Here is a 23,410-nt window from a genome sequence, read left to right as displayed (position 1 = left end):
GTTAACCTTGTAAAAAAGAACAAAGGCGAACTTATCAGTTACCGAAAAACAGGCTTCTGTGATGCACAGACATCTGCTAAAGAAATTTGTGAGCGGATGAACACAGAAGCAGTGCTGAAAGAGAAGCGATTGCGTTCTACAAAAAGGCACTTTGCCTATGAGGCTGCAGATGAGCCGATAGTGGACGCTATGAAGAGGCTGGAAGTGTCATTTTTTAATGCTGTAGTGGACCGTAGTATTCTGTCATTGGAGGATAGATTTAAGTCTCTAAGTGAGGTTAAAGAGAACTTTGGAGTGCTGCTCAATTTTAGGGAGCTAGATCAAAAGGTCCGGAGGGAACAATGTGAGCTTCTTGGGGAAAAACTCTCTTGTGGAGAGGAGGCTGATATTGATGGTAGCGCACTGGCAGTAGAGATAGAGAGTCTTCCTGAACTTCCCCAAACTATGATGACTGCCTTTGAGCTTCTCACATACCTCTCACAAAATGAGATGTGTGAGCTTTACCCAAATCTTTGGGTAGCTCTCAGGATAGCCTGCACTCTGCCTGTGTCAGTTGCCTCAGCAGAGAGGAGCTTTTCCAAGCTCAAATTGATAAAAACATATTTGAGATCATCAATGGCCCAGGAAAGACTAAGTGGACTTGCAGTCATTAGTATTAATAACAAAGTTGGCCAAGCAATACCATACAATGATGTCATTAGTGACTTTGCCTCCAGAAAAGCTAGGAAGGAACGATTTTGAGGTCATTGTTGTACAGTTGACATTGTTGAACCCTTGCTGTTCTTATGTTTGCTTTCATTATTTAAGTATCTTTTTTTTTGTAACATTCTATTTTTGATTAGATTAATGTTTGTCTATTTTGGTTTTATTTAAAAGATTGCACATTTAATGCACATTTGCAAATAATTTATTTAATATGTTTTTTGTGACCGTTTGTATTCAGAAGTTTTAATAAAAGAGTGAAGTATTTTAAGTGTTGTTTTTATTTTTTATTAATACATAACCTCACTGTATTCGTTTATAATATTCGCTATAACATTATAGTGTGACATTTGTGTCAATAATCTTCTAGCACAGATGAGTCTGCGTGGTGGGAGGGGGGCCCCCAAATCAAATTCTGCTTAGGGCCCCCAAGAGGCTCGGGCCGGCACTGGTCACTGGTGTTGGCCGTCAGTGGAAGTCGAACTTGGGTCGCCGGATTCGTAGTGTAGCGTGCTTAACGCTACACGACAGCTCCCCACAACAACACACACACACGCGCACGCACGCACACACAAACATTTCCCAAGCGGCATTAAATGAAATGTAAACCGCATACTCTCATCACAATTGTGTTCTGAAGAGCTCTGCCTGTATTATCCAGAATAATAACTGCAAGGAGACTGGAAGTGGAACAAAAAAACCACAAACTGCAGCTTTCCCCCCAGGCCTCGAAGCGATTGCATAATTGTGAGATCTCAGTTAAAGAATGGTAAAAATGCCGCAAACCTCCACAAGAAATTTCAGACTTGGGGTTTTTTTTTTTTGGAGCTGCAAGGGCGCTCGGTGGTTTTGAGCGTAAACACAAATTGAACTTTATCCAGACTCGTTCGGTTGTGACTCTGAAAAACGACCAGTTTCCTGCCTCTATCGTTTTTCTGTTCATGTTGCTGCTCCAACAGAGGAGGGGGGGGGGGTAGGAGGGGGGGGGAATCGAAGTTTCCTCGCTGAAGTGCACCACCGAGGGCAACGTTCAGCCGGCACAGTCATGAGACAAATACCGTAATGCTGAAAACAAGAACCCACGTAATTGTTCTGTATCGTATGGCATCAATAACAGATCGTTACGCCGCAATGTGCTGGGCAACTCGATCTATTTGGGTTCACGTTCTACTTCACAGCAGTTACGCGAGGAAAATTATCCCATGAACATTCGCCCCGTCCGCTTTAACTCGATATTTCAAGCATAAAATATTCCGATTCAAGCACGTATATTTAACGTGGCATTTTTTTTATTGAGGGAAGCGGTTCAGAGTGATTGACGAGCACAAAGTAAAATTTGAATAAACTTGGTTATATTTGAAACCAATTTATGCGGATTTTTTTCGGGCTATTGCAACTAAACTGACTTTTGGAAAACTCTTCACGTGTCGATTAAAAACTGTTCGTATTTCAATGCTCTTAATGTTCCAGTTTTTACAGCGTGAAAGTGCAATCTGCAACTACAAGTCAGTTAATTTCTCTATCCAGCCCCTCCCTGCACTGAAAAAGAAGCATTGCTCGAAACGTCAGCCTGTTATATATTTCTCGATTATAAGGCAGCGTGAAAGATGAATGCTGCGAGTTTCATTGCGTGTTGTGTTGAGCCGCCTGCATGAGGCCATATCTAATGGTTTTATTCAGACGTTTAAACTCTCAAAGGCATTCTATGATTATGAAAGATATAACTGATTTCTGATACTAAAATATTCTCTTCTTAGAATTTAACCAAGGCACTTTCGTACGTGCCTAACGTATTTGATTTTTGTTCTTTAATGATATATGTTTAGATGCATATATAAATACATATTTTCAAAATTAGATATAAAGTGTGTCATTAGTAAATACCACATTGATCAAGCTCACGCCTCGATTATGAGAAACTTGTTTAGTCCATCTACGTGTCAGTCTGTGTGTCGCACCACTTGAGTCATTCTGCTGCACGGCATCGAGTAACGGCTCATTCTGACCGTAAAGAATGAGGAACGTATGATATTGATGATGTGGTATGTACAACCTTTGACCGAAGTCAAAAAGACCGTGACCAAACTTTTTCACCATTTGAAAATCTTGCAGGGGTTTAGCCATCTCTAAGCTCTCATGCTATTCCTTTCTTGTTTTCAGTTGAGATTTGGCAATACTTTACAGTAATATATATATAGAGAAAAAAACACACACAGGTAAAATGTGGGGGATAACTGAAGTCTTGCGAGGGGCAGCACAGAGTAGGGGACTTCAAACCGTGAAACATAACCACCATTTTCTTGGTTCTTTCGGTAAAGTCACGTAGAATGGAAATAATAAAATAATAAAAATAAAACATAATAAAATAATTCTCACGACGTTTCGGCCACAACGCAAGCAGCCGTCCTCAGGTGAAGAACCAAGAAGATGAATCCCTGCAGTCACGAAAGCTTTAAATCGAAACATAACCACCATTGTCAAGTACCGAAAAGGTTGTCACGTTCAGCGTCGTTGTGCTTCGTCCCGTCTCTTTCCCCAGCGTGAAGAGGCACACGACAAACGGTGTGTCGGCGTGCTCCCTCAAAACCCGAGCTCGGCGCACCACTGAGCAACTCCACGAGGAAGCAGCAGCAGCAGCAGCATCAGCAGCACAAACAAATCCCGTGGTGTCTCTGCAAAGTGGCGAGGGAGGCTCTGGGAGTGCGTGCACACGAGCAGGCGCGTGTTGCATCGGTGGTCACCGCATGCCCGACGGGCTCCTCGTTACCGTGCGCCTAATGCGGCGCTGTCTCCCATCCCATTTCCTCCCCCATTAGACCGGCCTTCCTCCGCCGTCTAATCAGGGCCTCCATGGGTCAGCGCTCGGCGCGTTCGTTTCACACGGGCGTGCGACTCACCCTCCCGAGATCGCGCATCGCGATGAGAGACTAGCGTAGCTGCGTTTTGTGGGATACAATAATAATAATAATCATAGATTTTTTTTGTTTGTTGTTGTTGTTGTTGAAAATATGGAGTAAGTTTCGGAAATACCCGTCACCCTGCTGTTCCATCCAGCAGAATAAACGGATGCACCGAAATTTGTCGATTGGTAAGTCGCGTGCAGTGCGGTAAAGTGTTGTTGGTGCCCCTGACTCTTCTAAGATGTATGGCCAGCTTGGAAGAGAAGGCCAACGGATCCTCTAGACGTCCCAACTCTGGGAGGCCCTTTCACCGACAGCGGCATGACCAAGTAACTTGCAGGACTGCACCTTTACCGCAACTCGATCGTTATTTACGCAGGCACACCGAAATGCGTCTGCAGTTTTTTTTCGTGTGGTCTTGATTGAGATTAAATATCATAATTGACAGTCTATTGTGAGTCCACTGCTGGGAGGGTTGTTGTCACGTCACCAGTGGGGGGGGGGGGCAGGACTGTAACACCACAACAACAACAACAACAACAATTATAATACATCTATATTGTTTTAACCTTAAAAGCCGTAATTGAATTTGAGGAATTTATTTCAGTAAAGTCCACCTTGTAATTATGAATCATTACACCCCCCACCTTCTAGTTTATAAGGCGATTAGGCATCATTAATAGTGATAGTAAATGATAGCTTAATCCAGAAACACGTGTCCAAGCGTACACGTGTAACTGCGTGGCTATGCTTATGAACGACAGTTGAACATTTCCAATGTTTTGAACATTTTTATTTGACAGAAAATGTGTGTAAGGTTATATACCCAAAAAGGGTTACTCATTTCCTCCAAGACCGTGTTGTGTTACCAAGCACACAATGAACAAACTGGATAAATAAGCGATTTGTTTTAATTTTCCTAATTACGCGTGTGTGATTAAACAAAGGACCTTGTTATCTCGAGGCAAATTACCCCGTTTCCACTCCTAGGTTCTGGAATGCCTGGTAAACCTGGGTGGTTACCACCGAGTGAAAGACACCGATAAAGTGTGTTTATAATCGGTGTGCAGAGGGATGAGGCCACACAAACGGTGTGCATGAAAGCCTGTCTCGCAGACGTGTGATTCTCTTTAAACGGATGTTTTTCTCACCTGCGTTTTTTTGTTATCGCAAATGCATTAAATTAAGAAATGCAAACAACATTCAAAATCATCTCCACTGATTATTCTACCAACGTAAATTCAAATCAATACATTATAGAAGTGTACTTTGAGAAATTGCTAACTCAAATGCATCACCGAAGACCTCTCAAAAGAGTGAGGTATTCGTATTATTCTTGTACCTGTTTCATAAACAGGGCTAATCATGAAGCACGCATACACGTGTACATGTCATAAAGCCATTGAGTTGTGCACGCTGTCAGACCTGTAAGGTGCAAACCAAAACCAAAAACCCTTTACTTATTGAAGCATGAATGGGCAAGACCCAAGCCTGCTTTGTTTTGTGTTCATTCAGGTAGTAAATGAGACAAGCCTCCGATTTTCGCTCAACAATGGGTCCCGCTGAAGAAGGGACGCCTCACACGGTTCACAGTTTAAACCTGACTACTCTAACACAGCGGCGGTACAAAATCAAATAAAAAATATGTCCGTCCGGAAAATTGCACCTTCAAAGACGATTAAGTATTGGGATTTTTTTGTGCCATTTTTTTTTGCCTTAGCGGTCACGTGTCAAAGTACACCCAAAGTACTGTGGCGTCAACAAGTTTGCGCTGATTGCTGGTACTGAAGTGGCACTCAGGGCCGATGCGATGACATGAACCAGTCAAGCGGCTGCACAGTATTTGCGTCAGTTCACCAGCTTGTGTCAAATCGACATCGCAGGAGTGCCACTTGAAGAAGCCACCAGAACGTCTGGCGATCGTCTGCACCGTCACACGGTATGCAGCAAAACATTATATATACGCGTATGATTGCCCCATATATGTACCTTTGCAACTCACTTGGAAGCGTACTTTTTAGTGCAACTGATCTCCATAGTTGCGTCTTTAATAATATTTTTTTCCAAAATATATTTGAAGAACTGTGCCAAATCTCCTGCTAAGATAAAGGTTTCCCCTCGTGTCGTTGCTTGACGATACTTGACCACCACGCTACTGTCGCTCTTCGGATTAGCATGGTTGGCTAGGTACGGCGCGACAGAAGTTCAACACACACTGACTCCAATTGAGCTGCGTGAATTTGAGAAGACAGGGCTGGTTCGGATACCACTCGCTGGCGATGCTAGCTGTGGCCAGCAATCAAACTCGGGTAACTGGGTTCTCGGTGCAGCAAGCTGAACACCACTCGACCCATCTCTGTCACTCAAGTGTTCATGTTATATTCACTCCAGGTTTCTATTCACTGCGAGTGCAAGAGACGTTAGGACTGCGCACAATAGGAGCAAACCACGCAGGCAGTCAGCGGATGTATGAAAAAAAAAGCCGGCAGGTGATCACAGATGGGAGCAGCTATGATGATGATGTCATGCTAGCGATGAGCGTGGCAGCTTTGTCTTCCACACCCTCTCGCTGGCACACGAATGTTTCCATTAACGCCAGCCCCGACCAGTCATATCGCCCGTGTGCCATCAATCGCTCTCTCACACACACACACAACACGCACGGACCGCGTTGTTGGAACAAGTTGCATTTGTAGTTCGGCCCGACTCGCTCATTGTTCGCAAGCGTTTAAGGTGCACGTTGAGGCCGCACCTCTGCGCATGCACCGTGGGGATTCAGGGTCTCCGCAGCGAGGCTTTATCGAACAATGATGTCAAATTATCGGCGGACACCTCCAGCGGCTATTGGCGCGGCCCTGGTAATTCTTTGGTAAACGGGCTGAATCCTTTTTTTTCTCTCTCACCTCTCTCTCCTCTCTCTCTGCCTCCCGACGGTTTCAACGAATCCCAGCGTGAAAGACGCCGCTCTCAGCCGCCCGTAAGCTAATTCCCGTCAGCTGCAACAACAGGCGGCGGAATTATGGAGGCCTTGTGTTTTTTTTCGTCATCTTTCCTATTTGGTTGCCCGCTACAAAATCAACAGGCCTTAATCCATCGTTAATGCGCTGCAGATGAATTCACACCTAGGGGGATATTGAGCACGCTGCCTCATTGTAACGTCGTTACACGGCACCTTAAAAGGTTTACAAACACAAATGAAAAACCAATATTTGCCGGAACCGACAGCATAATCCTTTTTCCCGTATTTATTACCATGACTCTTTTTTTTTCTCATGCATAAAGGACTTTTCGGAGGACTGTATTATGTTAGCAAAGAACACGCTGTAGCAACAGACATGCGTATTCTTCTCTGTCACCGGAATTCTTTTTCATGGGCGAGAACATCGAACACAAAAAAAATGCATCTGGCACGTCTAGGTACCACTCACGACACGTGTCAAAAGTGTTGATTTTTTTTGGTTTGTTCTCGATCCAAACGAGGAGCCCTTATTTTCGCACTTTTCACTCTTTTTTTCGTGATGCACTGGCTTGATCGCTTACAGTTGTGTGGCCTTCGCGTCACAGTGCAGTCATTCCTAGCCCGGGTCGTGTATTGATGGGGCAAAGTACAGTGAGTAATCTTATGCAATGGGGCAGAGTGTACGGCTGTGTGTAAGTCCGTGTGTATGTTGAACTTCTTTGGCACCGTACGTGTAGCTAACCGTCCTAATCGTGCGGGGCAAATTGGAGACGATGCAGTTCGAGGAGGCATCATCGCGTGCTGCCGTAAACCCCTCAAGCAAAACGTCGCAGAACCACTCTGATGTGTGCTCGGGTTGCTACCGTGCGTCGTTTTGGTAGGTGGGAAAATTCGCTCCGCATGCTGAGAGCGTCTTCGGGAACTGAATGAAGTTCCAGCACGTGGAGCGAAATGTCACGAAGATTAACGTGAATGATATGCTGCCGCATAGGTTTTGACAGTTGTGCCGTAGAGCCCTCTGATGTATATTGGTTGTTGTTCCACGTGCTGTGCGTGGCGTGATGTTTCGACTGTTCGCTCCTCCACATTTTCTCGGCACGAAACTCATCCCCCCAGCTCGTGTAGCGGAAAAGTCAAACTCACGTCACTCGTAAACAGTGACCTCAGTTTGATGTCCAGCTGTAGACATCAAGTAATATCTCAACCGATCCTGGCATCCTCGCTTCACGAATCGACGTCGGACATCGTGCCGAGCGACGCGCGGTACAACCCAAAAAGAACACCAGAGAGCTGTACAGCTGCACGACCGTGGAAACCCCTACGCAGTAGCACGGGAGAATCTATATTTTATTTTCCTTTGCTGCCACGAGACCGTCACGCCATCCCCGGTGCGGGATCAAAGCAGCGCCGCGTCGTGCGAGATACCCATCGCAGCGCGCCCGTACCAGGGAACAGCGCACCCACATCAACCCCGTGCTCTCCTCTTCCTCCACCTCCTCCTCTACGTCGCCCGGCCCATGTCCCCCACCGTCTCGCTTTTAAGCGTGGCCAGCCAGTGTCCCCTTGCTGTCATCAGCCACGGCGCCGACACAGTGGCCCCCTCTGTCCTGTAATGATGGACGCTGGGCTTTGTAGATGGTTCTGCAGCATTGCCGCCTGCAGGAATACTTATTTGGCTGGCTGACTGTTTGGATGGCCAGCTGGCTGACTGGCTGGCTCACTGGTTCACTGGTTGGCCGGCTGACCAGCTGACTGGCTGACTGGAAGACTGGCTTTGCTGGCTGCCTGGCTGACTGTCTGGTTGGCAGGTTGACAGGCTGGCTGGTGGCTTGCTGGCTGGTGGCTTGCTGGCTTACTGGCTGGCAGGCTAACATAATGACCGACTGGCCAGCTAGCCGGCTGACCAGCTGACTGGCTGACTGGCTGACTGGCTTTGCTGGCTGCCTGGCTGACTGTCTGGTTGGCAGGCTGACAGGCTGGCTGGTGGCTTGCTGGCTGCCTGGCAAGCTTGCTGGCTTACTGGCTGGCAGGCTAACATGATGACCGACTGGCCAGGTAGCTGGCTAATCAGCTGACTGGCTGACTTGCTGCCCGTGTGAGGCTGCAGAAAAATTCGGCCAACGTAATTTCCTCCTAAGTTGGTGCAATTTCGAAAAGAACCTGGAGTGGTGCAATTTAAATAATGATATAGCTCTGCTCACGCTAAGTACTCAGTGATTATGTTAATTCAAGGGCTTGCACAGAACACGTTAGCGTGTGAGTACTCTACACTTAAAAAGCCTTGCGTGATGGTAATAACCTTGAACCAAAAGTCAAAGCAGCTGAGCCTCTCCAGTACATGCCTTGTGTACGAAACATTAGAGCTTCACAAATCAAGAAATGCGCACAAGAGAGGTAGCCTCGCTGCCAAAATGCGGCACGGTCCTGATAGGAAGTGGCGATATGGAGAGCACGTGGCCTTGTCGTTTCATTGAAAGCTGTTAAAGGGATACTCATCAGTAATAAAACAGCGCCTATTATGAGGGTCACCTCCTCCGTTACATCAGATACGTAGCGTTTTTCAAACCACAGAGGTCCTGGGCTACAACGGGAAAGGATGTTATGCAATACAAACTTCTGTTTACTCCGGAATTATACAGGGAGTGTCTTATCAGTTATCACCAATGCTCAGAATGAACTTATGGTTAGATTTTACAAGTAGATAGGTTAGCTGCCACGCAACCGGAACTGCACTACATTAACTCGAAGCCAGTTTTGGAAGGTTTAAAAATATATCTTTTTAGAGACCCGAAGAAAATTGCACGTCGAGGGAAACGACCGTCTCCGAGGTTAGTGTCGCAGGCTTTAAATGATTCGGGCTGTAGCACACGAGATACAAAACATGCACCAGGGTCTCCTTTGCAGATAAACAAACAAAAAACAAGTAACTCTCATGTTCATCATCCCCATGCTGGCGCGAGCGTTCGTTACCTCCTCTGGTCTCCTTTGAAAACCAAACGATTTGTCTCAATGGGCTCTCACTGGATTAGTGGGTGGTGGGTGAGTGCGGGGTGGGGGGTCGCTCCTTCTCCTGTGCTTCCTCTATAATCTGACACTTCCTTCCATGGGCCATCCGAGGTCTTGACTCCCTGCCCCCCCCCCCCGTTCAAGTCCAAGCTCAAGTCTGTCCTCCGTTCCCCCTGCCCTATGATTGGTTGGTTTTCTTTCGGGGGGTGGTGGGGGACCGATATGTTCTCCTTTTCTGCAGTCATACTCTTAGGTTTTTCGGTAAAGTCACGTAGGTAAAAAATCAAATTAAAAGTTAATAAAAGTAATAATGGAAATAAAATAAAATAATATTTTTTTTATTTTATTTCCAAAAAATAAAATTAAACGTTAATAAAAGTAATAATGGAAATAAAATAAAATAATTTATTTCCATTATTACTTTTATTAACTTTTAATTTTATTTTTTGGAAATAAAATAAAAAGTAATAATGGAAATAAAATAAAATAATTTATTTCCATTATTACTTTTATTAACTTTTAATTTTATTTTTTACCTACGTGACTTTACCGAAAAAACCTAAGAGTATGAATCCTTGCAGTCACGAAAGCTTCAAATCTAGAATTCTGCAGTCATGTGCACGTCTCGATGTCTTGTTCAGTGGTTTTGAGATGCAGTTGCATCGTCTAAGCCATTGTATACAAATCCGAAATGTTTTCGTTACGGGTTACGTCATCTGTCCACCGCCCTGCGGGTGCGGCGGTGGCGCACTGCAAATGAAAGCCTCCCACCTGAGTTTGATTCCGGGCCACGACTAATGTGAGCGGCAAGTCAAATCTGGACTGGTGGAACGACAAAGCGCTGTAAAGTCGCGTTATTTAAGAGACAGACATTAAGACCAATGATCACTAATGTGCATATGTTCATTTTGACATGCATTGTGTAAATACAGAGCAAAATATACCAGCAGCAATGATACACCGTCCGAAGGTGCTGAATACATCGGGGTAAGGTAATAGCGGTTGCCTTCCGGTGTGATTTACGTGGATGACATCAGCGCATACGCCATTGCGGTCAAACAATAGCGATTGTTCCAATTGCGTGACGAATTTTTTTTATCGTCGTTCTCGTGGCAGTCTTAAACGAGGGTTTTTGCCCGTGAATTTGCCTTCCCGTGAGTAATGCCGACTTTGTCGTGAGAAGGTTGAACACCGTCGGCGCTTTTCCACACCCTGCTCCAGTCTGATGTGCGGCCCAAAAAAAACCTGTGCAGAAGCGGCGGGCGGGGAGTCGGAGGGTGTGAAAACGCACGCCCGCTATTGTATTTGGAAGGAACGTCGAGAGCCGAAGCACATTTCACTCGTCCTGTGTTGACGCAAGCGGCAACGCAAAGTCCAATTAATTGATGAATGCCAGAAACTGAATTCCAACGGCCCCACATTATGTGTGCTTGGTAAACATAGCGAGGCAAAAAAAATCCAAACCCCCCCCGAAAAAATATCCATCAGCATGTTTTGGTTGCCAGAAGACTTGCGAGTCAAATTTCGATTTAAAGCTTTCGTGACTGCAGGGATTCATCTTCTTGGTAGAAGGGAAAAAATGAAATAATAAAAATAAAACATAATAAAATAATTCTCACGACGTTTCGGAGGCAACACAAGCTTCCGTCTTCAGGTGGAACCATCACAGCACGATTGCTGTATCAAGTAAGTGACGGTTCCACCTGAAGACGGAAGCTTGTGTTGCCTCCGAAACGTCGTGAGAATTATTTTATTATGTTGAATTTTTATTATTTTATTATTTCCCTTCTACGTGACTTTACCGAAAGAACCAAGAAGACTTGCGAGTCATTTAAAGTCAAAACGCACGAGGTTGAGCAGAATAACCATCAGGTTCTGTGTTCGGAGCAAGCCGAGACTCGAGTGCAAAAATGATACGTCTATAAATTTAAATGCACATTTTTAAAAAATGTACATTTTGAAAGATAAAACAAAACAAGAGAGGTTGGAAACCATGAATAAGAAAGAATGTTCTGGATCGTTTCGTATTTTTTTTGACCGCACAAATCGTAAGTTTTCCTTTCATTGTCATTCACGACTCGCCGTAGATCTACAGTGGAAGTATTTCAGTGCACATTTACAATAACATGACGTGAAGAGGTGGCATTATGGTCTAAATATGTGCACAAGTACTAGTGTTAAGCACTTCACTTGAAATGTATTTAAAAGTGTATCTAATAAATATGTCTTTATTAAATATGTGTAGGATATGACTTTTTTTTCCCCTGGCCTCATTACCTGAGTGACACACAATATGCCCCTGCCATGTAGAACCGAGCATTTAAAATCAGTGAAATGTTACACTGCCGGACATCCTTGCTAAGCAGCATAAGTAGGGCATATGTAAAAAAAAAATCGTATTAAATCAAACAAAATAAATAAATAACCAACTATTTCCACCCCCCCTACCACTATTGAATATAAATGTCTTCCAAAGTACCGTAATTGCTCCCTCTGCTCTTCATGTCGTTATAATTGTCGGCTATCGTCTTTGGCAATCTCGGTGACCTCCATGGTACATGTGTGTAAAAACCCACTTTATTACAGCCGTCACCTCATAACACTTGGGACTGCTGCTCCTGGGTTGTTTCGTTACTTTATTACTTGCTGATATACGCTCACTTTGACACTTGACTTTAAATAAACTAGGTGACTTTTTGAACCTTCTCGTCTCCTCTCTTCCGAGGCACAGAGAATGACGAGAGAGTACAATTGTAAACAACGATTACACTGGTCAACACACTTTTTCTGGCATAAGGTATTCCAACGGTTTTAAGGTAATTTTGGGGTGCTGATTCCAAATCTGGCATCAGTTTGTGTCTATCACATCAGGTTTTTGAGATATCAAATATTGCATTTTCAATCAAAACTGCCGAAGAAAAATATCAAATAAATGTGGATATCTACATAAAATGATATTATAAACACACACTCCTAAAAATACAACACCATATTTTAACACTAAAGCAGTCACTGACTCGCAACAACTTGCAATCATAAGTGACAGAGTTAATTTCGGGTAAAATCAATGAAAATGGGGTATGCCGATAGCATGAAAATGAGATGTGATAGAGCAAATCTGAGATCAGATTTGGAATCAGCACCCTGAAATTAGTCTAAAACAGCTGCAAAAGTCCAGGCCAGAAAAAAACTTTTTTTTGTTGACAGTGTTATTTTCCCCCCCTCACATTTATTCTTAATAGAAAGTTGACCAAATTGTAGGTAAAATTCACTGACATATCTTTAGATTTCCAAGCAGCAATTTCCATCAAAGCGTGTGAGCAGCGTGGCTTATTACGCCTGCAAAAAAAAAATCAGTGATCAGAAGTGGCGATATGAAGCGTAAATGAAACATTTTAGAACAATAACGGAAAACAGTGCCGTTTCCATCGCGCTATAATGTTTTTAAAAAGTCATTACATTTTGCACCGGTTCCAATAAAATTGGTAAAACGCGAGATGAAGTCAGCGTGCCAATGGGAGCTTTTATTCTTCGCCTTTTGTTTTTTTTTCCCCGTGAATTTTCACGTGGAATTCACCTGGGTGCCAGCCAACCACTTTGGCTAATGGAGCAATGTGGCAGCCCTCTGTGTGTGCAATGGAAAACAGGTTTGGGCGGCACCCCACTTCCACAGCCCATTCCCAACCTCTCCACTTCCCCAACTCCTCATTCTCTCCCTCTTACCGCACACTCCCCTCTCCTCCTCCCAACCTCCCGAGCCTACTCAGCCCCCCTGCACACCCACCTCTATAACCCTCAACCCCCGAATCTGTCCCCCAAACCCCCCTACCTACCACCTGCCCCACCCCCTCTAAAATCTCAACTTCCACCAGCACTCTCAACCCCTTCCATTAGGCAAAATCAAGAGGCACTGTTTTTTTTAATAGCTGTTAATAACGATGAAAACATAGAATTACTCATGTGAGACTTGATTATTCATAATGTAATTATGCACTCAAAAGGTTTGCGAATGTTATATTCAAGCTCATGGAATGGATAGATCTTTACTGACAATACGGAGCAAGTGGGAAACGTTACAGACGAGACGGTAAAAAAAATATAGGCAAAAAAAAAGAATGGACTCTGTAACCTCATTACAACTCTGAATCGCATTATATGATATTAATATTGCACGCTAACAAAAATATATTTACAATTTTTGGTCAAAAGTTCGCCAAACGACACCCATGCAGGCCACGTCGTGCCCAGCACGGCGTGCTTTGGAAAACATCAACTTCCAAGAAAACATCAACTTGTAAGAAAACATAAACTTGGAAAACAGCAACTTGGAACACACCAACTTTGAAAACATCAACTTGGAAAACATCAACTTCAGAGAAAAAAAAATCTCGCCGGCGTGTTGGAAACCACCTTAGACCGCATAGTGTTTCCCCCCGTATAGCTCAAGACAGACCACAATCAACGCTCTTCTCCCCTCGCTGGGATTGTGCAAGCCACGCGGCGTATTTAATTACGACGGTCAAAATCGTCGACTGACCGCCGACTCAACCATAACCCAATTCGGAGGCCCAGCTTTGAAAAAAAGAGCCCTTGAACTCGCCACGCATGAAAGCCGCGCCTGGTGGACGGTTCCACTATTAAGGAAACAAAATAGAACCATTGAATGGGCGACCACTGCACACATCGCCATATATTAACGGCGCATATCAAGAGCTCATAACTGCCCGGTGCTGGCTGAAAGACGTCGCCTGTTTAAGAATGGCGAGAGCTAAGATGCACATACAACTCAAGGGGCTTGTAACGATCCCGGCGTAGCCAACGTGAATGTGGTCGTCACACGGAGTGAGGTGGCTCTCTGCAGTTTAAATAACCGTGTTTACAGGCAGCCGGTTTCAATTACGACATTATGCACTTTTGTTTTCTTCCTGCTCAAGAGAAAGCCAGCCATTTGGTAGACATATGGGGGTCGTTTCGTCAATGTAAATGTTCTAACTTATTCCAATATATCTCCTGTCCGAGTCATATATTTCAAGGACATAAAGTACGATTTGTTTTAGCTCCATAGGTTTTCGCAGTTGTGCAGTCTTAGCTCTCTGATGTGTGTGTTTTCTGGTGATGGCGCAATGTTGTTCCTGAAGAAGCTCCCAGAACGTGGAGTGAAACGTTGGACATCGTGCGTAACAACACGTGGTGCGGCCTGAAAACACTCGTTTGAGAGCGAGGCGAACTTGCTTTAATCGAGATGATCCACGGCGTCGATTTGGTTTTGGATGTATTCTCTGCCGGCTGCTCAACACAACTCATATTGAGAGCGCGCTCTTCACTCGCGCGCAACGTTTCTGCTAAGCAGGGTTTGCTGTGCGTGTTGTGTATTCGCGTTGGTCATTTTTAGACGTCAAAAAAAAAACACATACAAGTGGCAGTGAGTGCTCATTCACCTCCCCTTATTAAATACGAGCACTCTATAGGGGAAAATGTATTTCCTTATGGGGTACAATGTAGCAACACTCTCGTCTCTAGAATTGAAGCCGTTTGTTTACTGGACGGGCAATTAAGACTTGTAAGTTGATTTATTTTTCTTTTGAGGCAATTGCATATCCACTGGGTATCGTTTAACGCACTGCGGTGCACAATGTTGTTTTGGAGCGAATCGCGTGGAGTATGTAGCGTTGAACTCGGGTCGTTAGTGAGCACCAAGACACCATTTCCATATTCACATCTCCTCTGCCTGCCACCGTCTCTCCCCTATGCTGTCTTCATTCAATACCTCTGCTGCTAAATCGTCTCAACTCCCTCCCAGACCTGTAGCGTTCTGCCCCTCTTGTTTACGAAAAAAAAGGAAGAAAAACTATTATTTGAATACCACCGCCACTTCTCCTTTAAACGTTCCAGATGCTCACGTTTCTTCCACCCGGAGCGCATTGAGATGCGGTCGCATTCACACGCTTGCTAGGTCCGAGCTGTATTGTGATATACTGACAATGTTTAATTTGTGATGGAGCAATTAATTTAATGTACGCAGACACTGGTGCATACTTAAGCTAACCCAATAATTGTTTTTGCATGTTTATTTTTTTACGTAACTGTTATGAATGGCAGTATTTTTCTTGAGGATTCATACGGAAATGATGTAAGATTTAAGTACTTGCAGAGGAAAAAAGCTATTACTGTGATGACAGCATTGTCAGTGCGCTTTACTTTTCCAGCCGCATTCGTTTTGTGGGATGACCCCATTATTCTTAAAGGGCCTACAATTTGACGACCGTGCATAAACGTTCACGCACAAAGAGACTTATTTGTTATGTTGTTTTTTGTCAGTGCTTGCTACCAGGGTTTCACGTGGAAATGTCAGCTCCGTAGCCCAGTGGAACGTAAAAATCAGTGGCTGAAAAAGCTCCCAGCACGTGGATTGAACCGTCGGACATCCGGAGCGACACGCGGTACAACCCGACAACACGTCTTATAGCAACTGAATTAGAAATAAAAAAACATGAAAAAGTCAAAATATAAATAAATATTTAATTTTGTTACCACAATAAAACCTCCAAGTTCACTTTTTGTTTTCCGTTCTCGGTATAAACTCAACAGAGTGTGCATGTAGAGTGCAAGACGAGATCCACTGTGCTCAAATACATTTGGAGTTAAAGGTCGCATTGGCTAATAGTTGACAATTCATATTAGCTAATAATTGATCTATCATTATGTCTAGCGGATTACAAGTCATATAATACTTCCTGTAAGCTTTCCCCTGCACCCCTTCAACGCGTAAGTGCCGCACAAACACTGCAAGGATAAATTCCACATTCCAATGACAGGGGCATCCGTTGTACACCAACGATTGACCGCTCGCTGCGCGGTACAAACTTGCCAAGCGGTACTCAATTTGATAAATTCCTGTAAAAATTATGATGATGATGATGATGATAGCGATGTCGATATGCCTACCTCGTGCTGCACCTCCCATCGTCCCAACCCACACGACCAGCATGATCACGGCGACCAACGTCGCTCGCCTGCTCCATGAGCACCAGCCCAGCATCGCAGAGGCTGCAAGCCGCTCTTTATCCAGGGCAGTTCACCTTTGTCTGCGCCTGCACGCCAACACAACGGAGAGGTGACACGAGGAAGAAAAATCGTCATGGATTCTGCAGCGCTTGACAAAATGCGTGCGTCTCCGAGATTTACTGTTCTTCATGAGCAGTACGGAAGCAGAGAGGTAGCTGACAGGGGGAAATGTGTTTGCCATACTAATAGTTCGTAATGATTTGCTCTGGTTTGTGTCTCCAAACTTTTGGGTAACACTGATTAATTTGCCCAGTTTTTTCACCACGTTTATACTATCATTTGGTTGATATTGGATGATCGTTACAAGTGCCCCCCCCCCCGTTGCAGACAGACAGGGTTCACACATAGGTGGCAATTCAACCAACGTTAGCTATAAAACGTTAAATAAAAAAAACGCTGTCGCTATCCTGCCACACGCAGACTCCAATGAACTGTGGTGTGCGACCGTGGGTTAGGCTCGGAGTGATTTTTTTGACGATGATTATTACAGATCGACCACAATGAGATTTTCGACAAGCGTCAGTCTCTGAGTCGGTCGCCCTTTCGTCACTTCAGAATATTTATTTAAACTGGAGAAATCCGATGAGCTATGAAGCTCTTTTTCACAGATGTCCAGTGGGGCCACGGGGTCAGAACGTTACAACCAAAAACAGTAACAAAAAATTATGATAGTAGTGCAAATGGCCAAGAACAAATCACCCAAACACATACGAATAAAACTAAACCATCGCCATCCTTAGCGAGTATGGGCGCTCTTTCAGCCAAACCTATGGTCCCACGATGAAAAAAAGGAAAGCCCTACCCAGGAAAAGCCATCATTGAGTCTCTAAGACTGTTATTTCAGGAGGAGGGTCCTGCATTGAGATCGTGGTTGGAGGTTGCACTTGTTTGTGCAATCATTTATGTTCCGTCGAAACTGTTAGCAAACTTTCATCGGTGTTGGTTAATCAATTTACACATTCACTTAACATTCACGGGAATAAATATCCAGCGATTGTGCGTTATTCTTTATGAAGTAATATGACGTGTAATTCTGTAACCTTGGGCAAGTGGTGAGGTGTAAGTATGGCACTTATTGACAGGAAGAAACAGTCAAAAATGGAAACCATTGCTCGATCAAGTGAATTAAACATCCCAATCACATGTCATGCTAGGAGCTGATGGGTATAGTCATTGAAACAAACTCCTGTAAATAACAATAACAACCACGTTCGATCAAAGTGCACTAAAAGTTACATTTTGTAAAGAAATCGTGACGATGGTGGTGGTGGTGGCATTGATACCATCACATTTGGACTTTCTCAATATGTCCACACCAAGGCAATTCACAGAAATAAAATACCCAACGCATTCGTCAATAACGCAACGTCGCCCGTTATATAAACTATAAATCTAAACTCTATAACAGGTGCCGTTTAGCACGACGGGCCCTTCTCTATGTGCTATGCGGAAGGGCCACAGCCCGAAACGTCGCCCAGTGCATGTTCTCCTTTCAAAGCCACGGATGTTATTGACCAAACGCGTCGAGATGTCTGTTGTTTGCGCATCATTGTCAACGCAGCAGGAGTAGCGCGAAATCATTTGTGTAATTGCCCCCAATGCATGAGTGAAACTTAAAAAAAAAACGCCGTTTGGTTCACCATTAGCCTAAATTTCGATTTAAAGCTTTCGTGACTGCAGGGATTCATCTTCTTGGTTTTTTCGGTAAAGTCACGTAGAAGGGAAAAAAAAACACAATAAAATAATTATCACGACGTTTCGGCCACAACGCAAGCAGCCGTCCTCGGGTGAAGAACAGGTCTGTCGGAAAGACAGCGTCTGAATGACCATTAGCCTGCTTTCATGCAGCGTGAGACGGCGACTTGAACTCAAGCGCAGAGGACGCTTTGACATCCGCATTTAAAAATAGCGCAAACTGCACCACCGCAGGAGCCATAGGCTGCTGTTCAATTACACTTGGAGGTTGCCGCCGTAGGGCGCGTGGTCAGCACACCGACTCGCGCACGCGGCTGCCCAGAAGAGTGGGCGAAACAGACGACGGTTGCTGGAGGTTGCTGGCTTACTGGGAGAGAGGGAGCTAGGGCGACTCAAACGTTTACCCCTCTGCCCCTAACCTCCGACTGACATGACGTACCCGAACAAGAGACAGAGATGGAGTGAGATGGGTTAAACGGAGGCAGAAGGTATAGAAGCGTAGGGAGATACAGACGAGACAGAGTTGTAGTCAATTGAGAGAGACAACGATGGGAGCTAACAGAAGCGAGATACAGTCTGAATTGGGACCCGAGGTATTCACTCGCCGCTTTTATGTTTATTATGGTTTTAATTTCAGCTGTTATTTGGTTCAATCTTACTTTTGAACTAATCCGGAGCCCCTTGAGCTGTTTGGGGCCCTGAGGTTGTGTTTGTTCTGCATATGCCAAGCGCCAGCGTCTGCTAACGCTCACCTACATAACCCACGTGCCGCTCGCGCCTTCTCTCTTCCACCCCAATGAAACAAAAATCACGACCCATTCAACCGGCTGCGCGCGAACGGGGGGCGACTCACCTCGTGCGGGCTGGCACGCAGCGGGAGCCCCGAGACTTTTTAAAAACAACCTCCCGGCGCTTGAGCAGAACCGAAGGCGTCAATCACAGCACGCGTCCTCGGCAAAGCAGCGGCGCTGCGCATACGTTTTTGTTTTTGTTTGTTTGTTTCAAAGTTGATCGCGTTGCAGCGACTTGGGAGATAGATAAGGGAGAGACGGAGCACGAGGAGCGGGATGAGACGACGGAGCGCGTTGGCTATAAGGATGAGTCGCAGAAGACGACGAAGTAGACGCGAGACGATACACGCAGGCGTCGAGGCTGGAGTTTGGCTGAATCCGTGGCAGGAACGCAGAGGCGCGTGCGGCCGGCGTTACCGCGCCGATCGCGGCACCAATTCTTCGATCTCGGGGCCTCGGCGGCGGTGCCGGCAGCAGCAGCAGCAGCCCGTGGCCACGGGGCCATGGAGCGGGGTTGAGCCTCCTCCAGCTCTTGCCAGCCGTCGTCGCGATGTCCGAGGAGGAGACGGGACGCGGGCACGCGGCGTGCGCGACGCGCGCGCTGCTAACGCGCGGGCTGACGAGCCGACACCCTCGCGAGTAAAAGTGCCACTCTTTGACAGTTGTCGTAGACCCGGTTCCCTTTTCGCCGGTTTTGAGGACATGAGGATGGAGAGGTGGGGGTGGAGGGGATGGTGGGGTAAGAGTTGGTGGGGGGGGGGATGACGGGGGGGGGGGTAAAAGAAGGGATGTTTGGGAGGGAGGAAAGGGGGGGGTTTAGGTGAGAATGGAGGGAGAGGAGAGACACACACGCGCACGCACGCACGCGCGCGCACACAAGCAAGGTAGGTGCTTGGGTTGTTTGGTTGGACGCTGCAGCTCACAGTCTGAAACCGCGCCTCCCTCCCCCTCCTCGTGTGCAGACTTCGCCCCCCCCGTCCCTCCCGACGGCTCCCAGCCTCCTGCCACAGCCACACGCGCCCCCTCTGCTCTACACGATGAACTACAAAAGAGCGAAGCTGCTCCACTGTTCGCCGTTTTTGCGGTTGCCCCGTTGTGCCGCGCTGCGATGCGCTCTCGGGTTGGAGCGCGCGTTTCTCCGCGTTATTTTCTGACGCATCTCTCTCTCCCTCTCTCCACGTGCTAATTCAGGCAGTTCCATGCCGATAATTAGACGAATTCAAATAAATGTTGAAGCCATGCGTATGCGTGATTTTATTCTCTCTCTCTCCATAAATTGTTCTCTACTCCAGTGAAATGCTATTTGGGGAAAGTTTGATTGAACGTATACAACTTTAACCGTACTTCCGATATAGTGGCTTACTTTGCAATCGGGATAGAGATGCACACAACACGTGATTTATATTTTGTCCAATAAATGCGTTCGACCACGACCATAGCATCCGGAATGCGCTCGATCTCGTCCGATCTCGGAAGCTTTCAGTGCGGTTGAGCCTAAAGAGCGTTACGACGGGAGAAACCCACGCACAACCAGCGGCATAGGCTGATGCGAGGCCAGGTTTGCGGGCAGCAGATTTCATCGTTGGACTGTACTTCTGTGCCTCCACGTCTATGCTCCCCTCCTTCACCAAACCTCCACTCGCCATGAGCGTGGGGTAGTGTGATCAAACAATCACCGCTACCCGCACGGCGTGGGGAGGCCCTCATCCAGCAGCGGATTGACAAAGGGCTGTGATGTTTGTTGTATTATTGACACCATGTAACACAGCACCGAACTCAATGACTGCCCATGCGAGCTTTGCGCGCTTCTATCGGCTTGAGGGTCACACTTCATTGGAGGCGAGTCACCAACGATTGGCAGGGCATCTCCTTTAAGCGTTTAAAACACGAGACATAAAACAATCTAAGAACTTTAACGTGATCCTATCTCGCGCGTAAATCCACACAATCTACTTCCGGACGTGATTATTTGTGTCTCCGCGTTCGATATGTTAGATTTTCGGATGTTTCTATTTATTGATGAGTGTCACGTTTCAGATTTCTATCCCTTTAACGTTATAAGAATATATATGTAAATACATAAATCAGGCATTCACGATCGCCAATATGTATTAGATCTTTATATGTGTGGTGCGTGCGTGCTAGGATGCATGTGAGTGTGTGTATATATGGTGGAGCGGTGGTGTAGTGATGAGCGCATGCACTGCACTTCGAAGCCGGCGATCCGAGTTCGATTTCTGGCCACCGCTCTCTCACAGCAGTGACAAGTGATCATCTAAACTGGTCCTGAGCTTCTTCGAGGTCGACTCAGCCTTAAATGTGTATCCCTGATGCGATGCGTAAACATCAACGCTGCCAGCTATGCCACTGGTCACACCAACTCCTAATGCGTCCTTCTGACCTTAATCCTTAATCGGTGCAGGACATGTAGGTTAATCGGTGTGCCGCGTATATGCATCCTGTTGCACGTGCATTATTGCACGCATGTACGACGTTATATATTGTGCATACGTGTATTTGCATTCGCTATATTGCAGCGCCAATCGGCAGTCTGTTTTCCTGCGCCCAGATATACATACAAGCCACTGAAAACCATTTTTGACATTCCCACAGACCGTAAATCGCATGCAGAGAACGCGGTTTCTATCAAAGGAAAGAATGTAGTTTTCAAGTTTCATATTCTTATTTTAACTGCGGCTATTTGTCTCATGATCGCGTGGCGTGTCACCCGTTCATTGACAATTCAGCGATAGACAGTGAATGCTCCATTATGTTCAGGATTATTTAGTGCATTGCAGCTTTACTTGTGTAGCCTAGCCTCAAATGTTAGGAAGCACGTGGGAGAAAACGCAATGTATAATCCAGTGGAACAAGGCTTGTGTGTGTTTTTTTCTTCGTCTACTCAAAAGGATTATTTGCCATTAATTTACAAAAAGGTGCTATTGACGGGCGCCATTATACACATAACGGACTGTATGGGGTCAAAGTTCTCCTAGCGAGCGTCTATGAAACTCGGCACGGCCCACGAGGGGAGTTGCATTGTGTGGTCAGCACCACACTACGCCAGGCCGCCCCCGTGTCTCCCCAGTGTTGATGTTGTCACGGCGCAGTGGATACTCATTTTAATGCTGAGTCGACCTAGGGGAGGCCCAGGACCAGATCGGATATTCGTCTGATGTTCGTAATGGTCGAACTCAGGTAGCTGGGTTTGTAGTGCAATACGTGAACCACGATACTACTGCTCCAGCCTATTTGTAAATATTTAACATATATAATCAGAACTCCGTTCTTTATCTGCACATACAAATAAACACTTTTTTTTAGTCCATCGGTCTATCTCATTTCCAGCACAATATTTGCAGCAACGTTTGCAAGAAAACTATGGACCGATGTCGATATCCTCGGTCTCATTAATCAGGCTTTGCTACACAAATTCTGCTGGACTGGCCCGAGAGATGTGTGTAAAAAAAACCAAAACAAAGATCCACCGTATAGCCTTAACCGACCGTTGGGGCAAGTGCCGTTAGCGAGCACCTATGAAGGCCAGAACGGCACACGAGGGGGTGGGTGGCCAGCATCACGCCGGGCCGCCTTTGCCTTCCTAATGGCGATGTTTATTACGCACCTCACCAGGTACTCATTTAAGGCTGAGTCGACCTAGAGGAGGACAAGGACCGGTTCAGATCATCGTCACCAATGTTGGCCGTGAGCAGGAATCGAACTCGGGTCGTTGGGTTTGTAGCGCAGCGCGCTAACCGCTACACTACCGCTCCCCACACACGCACACACACAAACATTGACACACGTATCACATTTTATGAAGTAGGTGTCTGAACCTGAGCAATTGTTCTTCTTGGTTCTTTCAGTAAAGTCACGTAGAAGGGAAATAATAAAATAATAAAAATGAAACATAATAAAATAATTCTCACGACGTTTCGGCCACAAAGCAAGCAGCCGTCCTCAGGTGAAGAACAGGTCTGTCGGGAAGACAGCGTCTGAATGAAACACCATCAGGCTTGGAGCGTATATTTAAGCTGAGTTGGAGGGGGAAGAGCGCCTTGACAAAATAATTTGCATATCACGAGGAATTTAGCATATTTATGGGAAATACGTGACTTTATCGAAAGAACCAAGAAGATGAATCCCTGCAGTCACGAAAGCTTTAAATCTAAATTTGAGCAATTGTTCATTAAAACCCTACAGAGCCATGCATTGAATACATAAATAAATATAACCCCATTCATCTGCCCCCACATCAATTACATCTTCTCTTAGTCCTTCAGCGTTTGGGG

At 45.6% G+C, this 23,410-nt stretch overlaps 1 protein-coding gene across 1 annotated transcript in view; it reads right to left on the bottom strand.

Moving 5' to 3' along the window:
* Positions 1–19,811, bottom strand: part of FGFRL1 (fibroblast growth factor receptor like 1) — a 102,703-nt gene extending 82,892 nt beyond the window's left edge. Inside the window, exons 1-2 of the mRNA XM_078855456.1 lie at positions 19,181–19,811; positions 16,513–16,658 (exon numbers count right to left, since the gene is read on the bottom strand). Of these exons, the coding sequence (XP_078711582.1) occupies positions 16,513–16,606 (94 nt within the window). The 5' untranslated portion in view covers positions 16,607–16,658; positions 19,181–19,811. The remainder of the gene's footprint in view (positions 1–16,512; positions 16,659–19,180) is intronic.
* Between the last annotated feature and the right edge of the window lie 3,599 nt (positions 19,812–23,410).

Source organism: Lampetra fluviatilis, chromosome 4, assembly GCF_964198595.1.
Source record: "Lampetra fluviatilis chromosome 4, kcLamFluv1.1, whole genome shotgun sequence".
Lineage (NCBI taxonomy): Eukaryota > Metazoa > Chordata > Hyperoartia > Petromyzontiformes > Petromyzontidae > Lampetra > Lampetra fluviatilis.
Note: the sequence above shows the minus strand (reverse complement) of the source record. Positions and strands in the feature narration are given on the sequence as shown.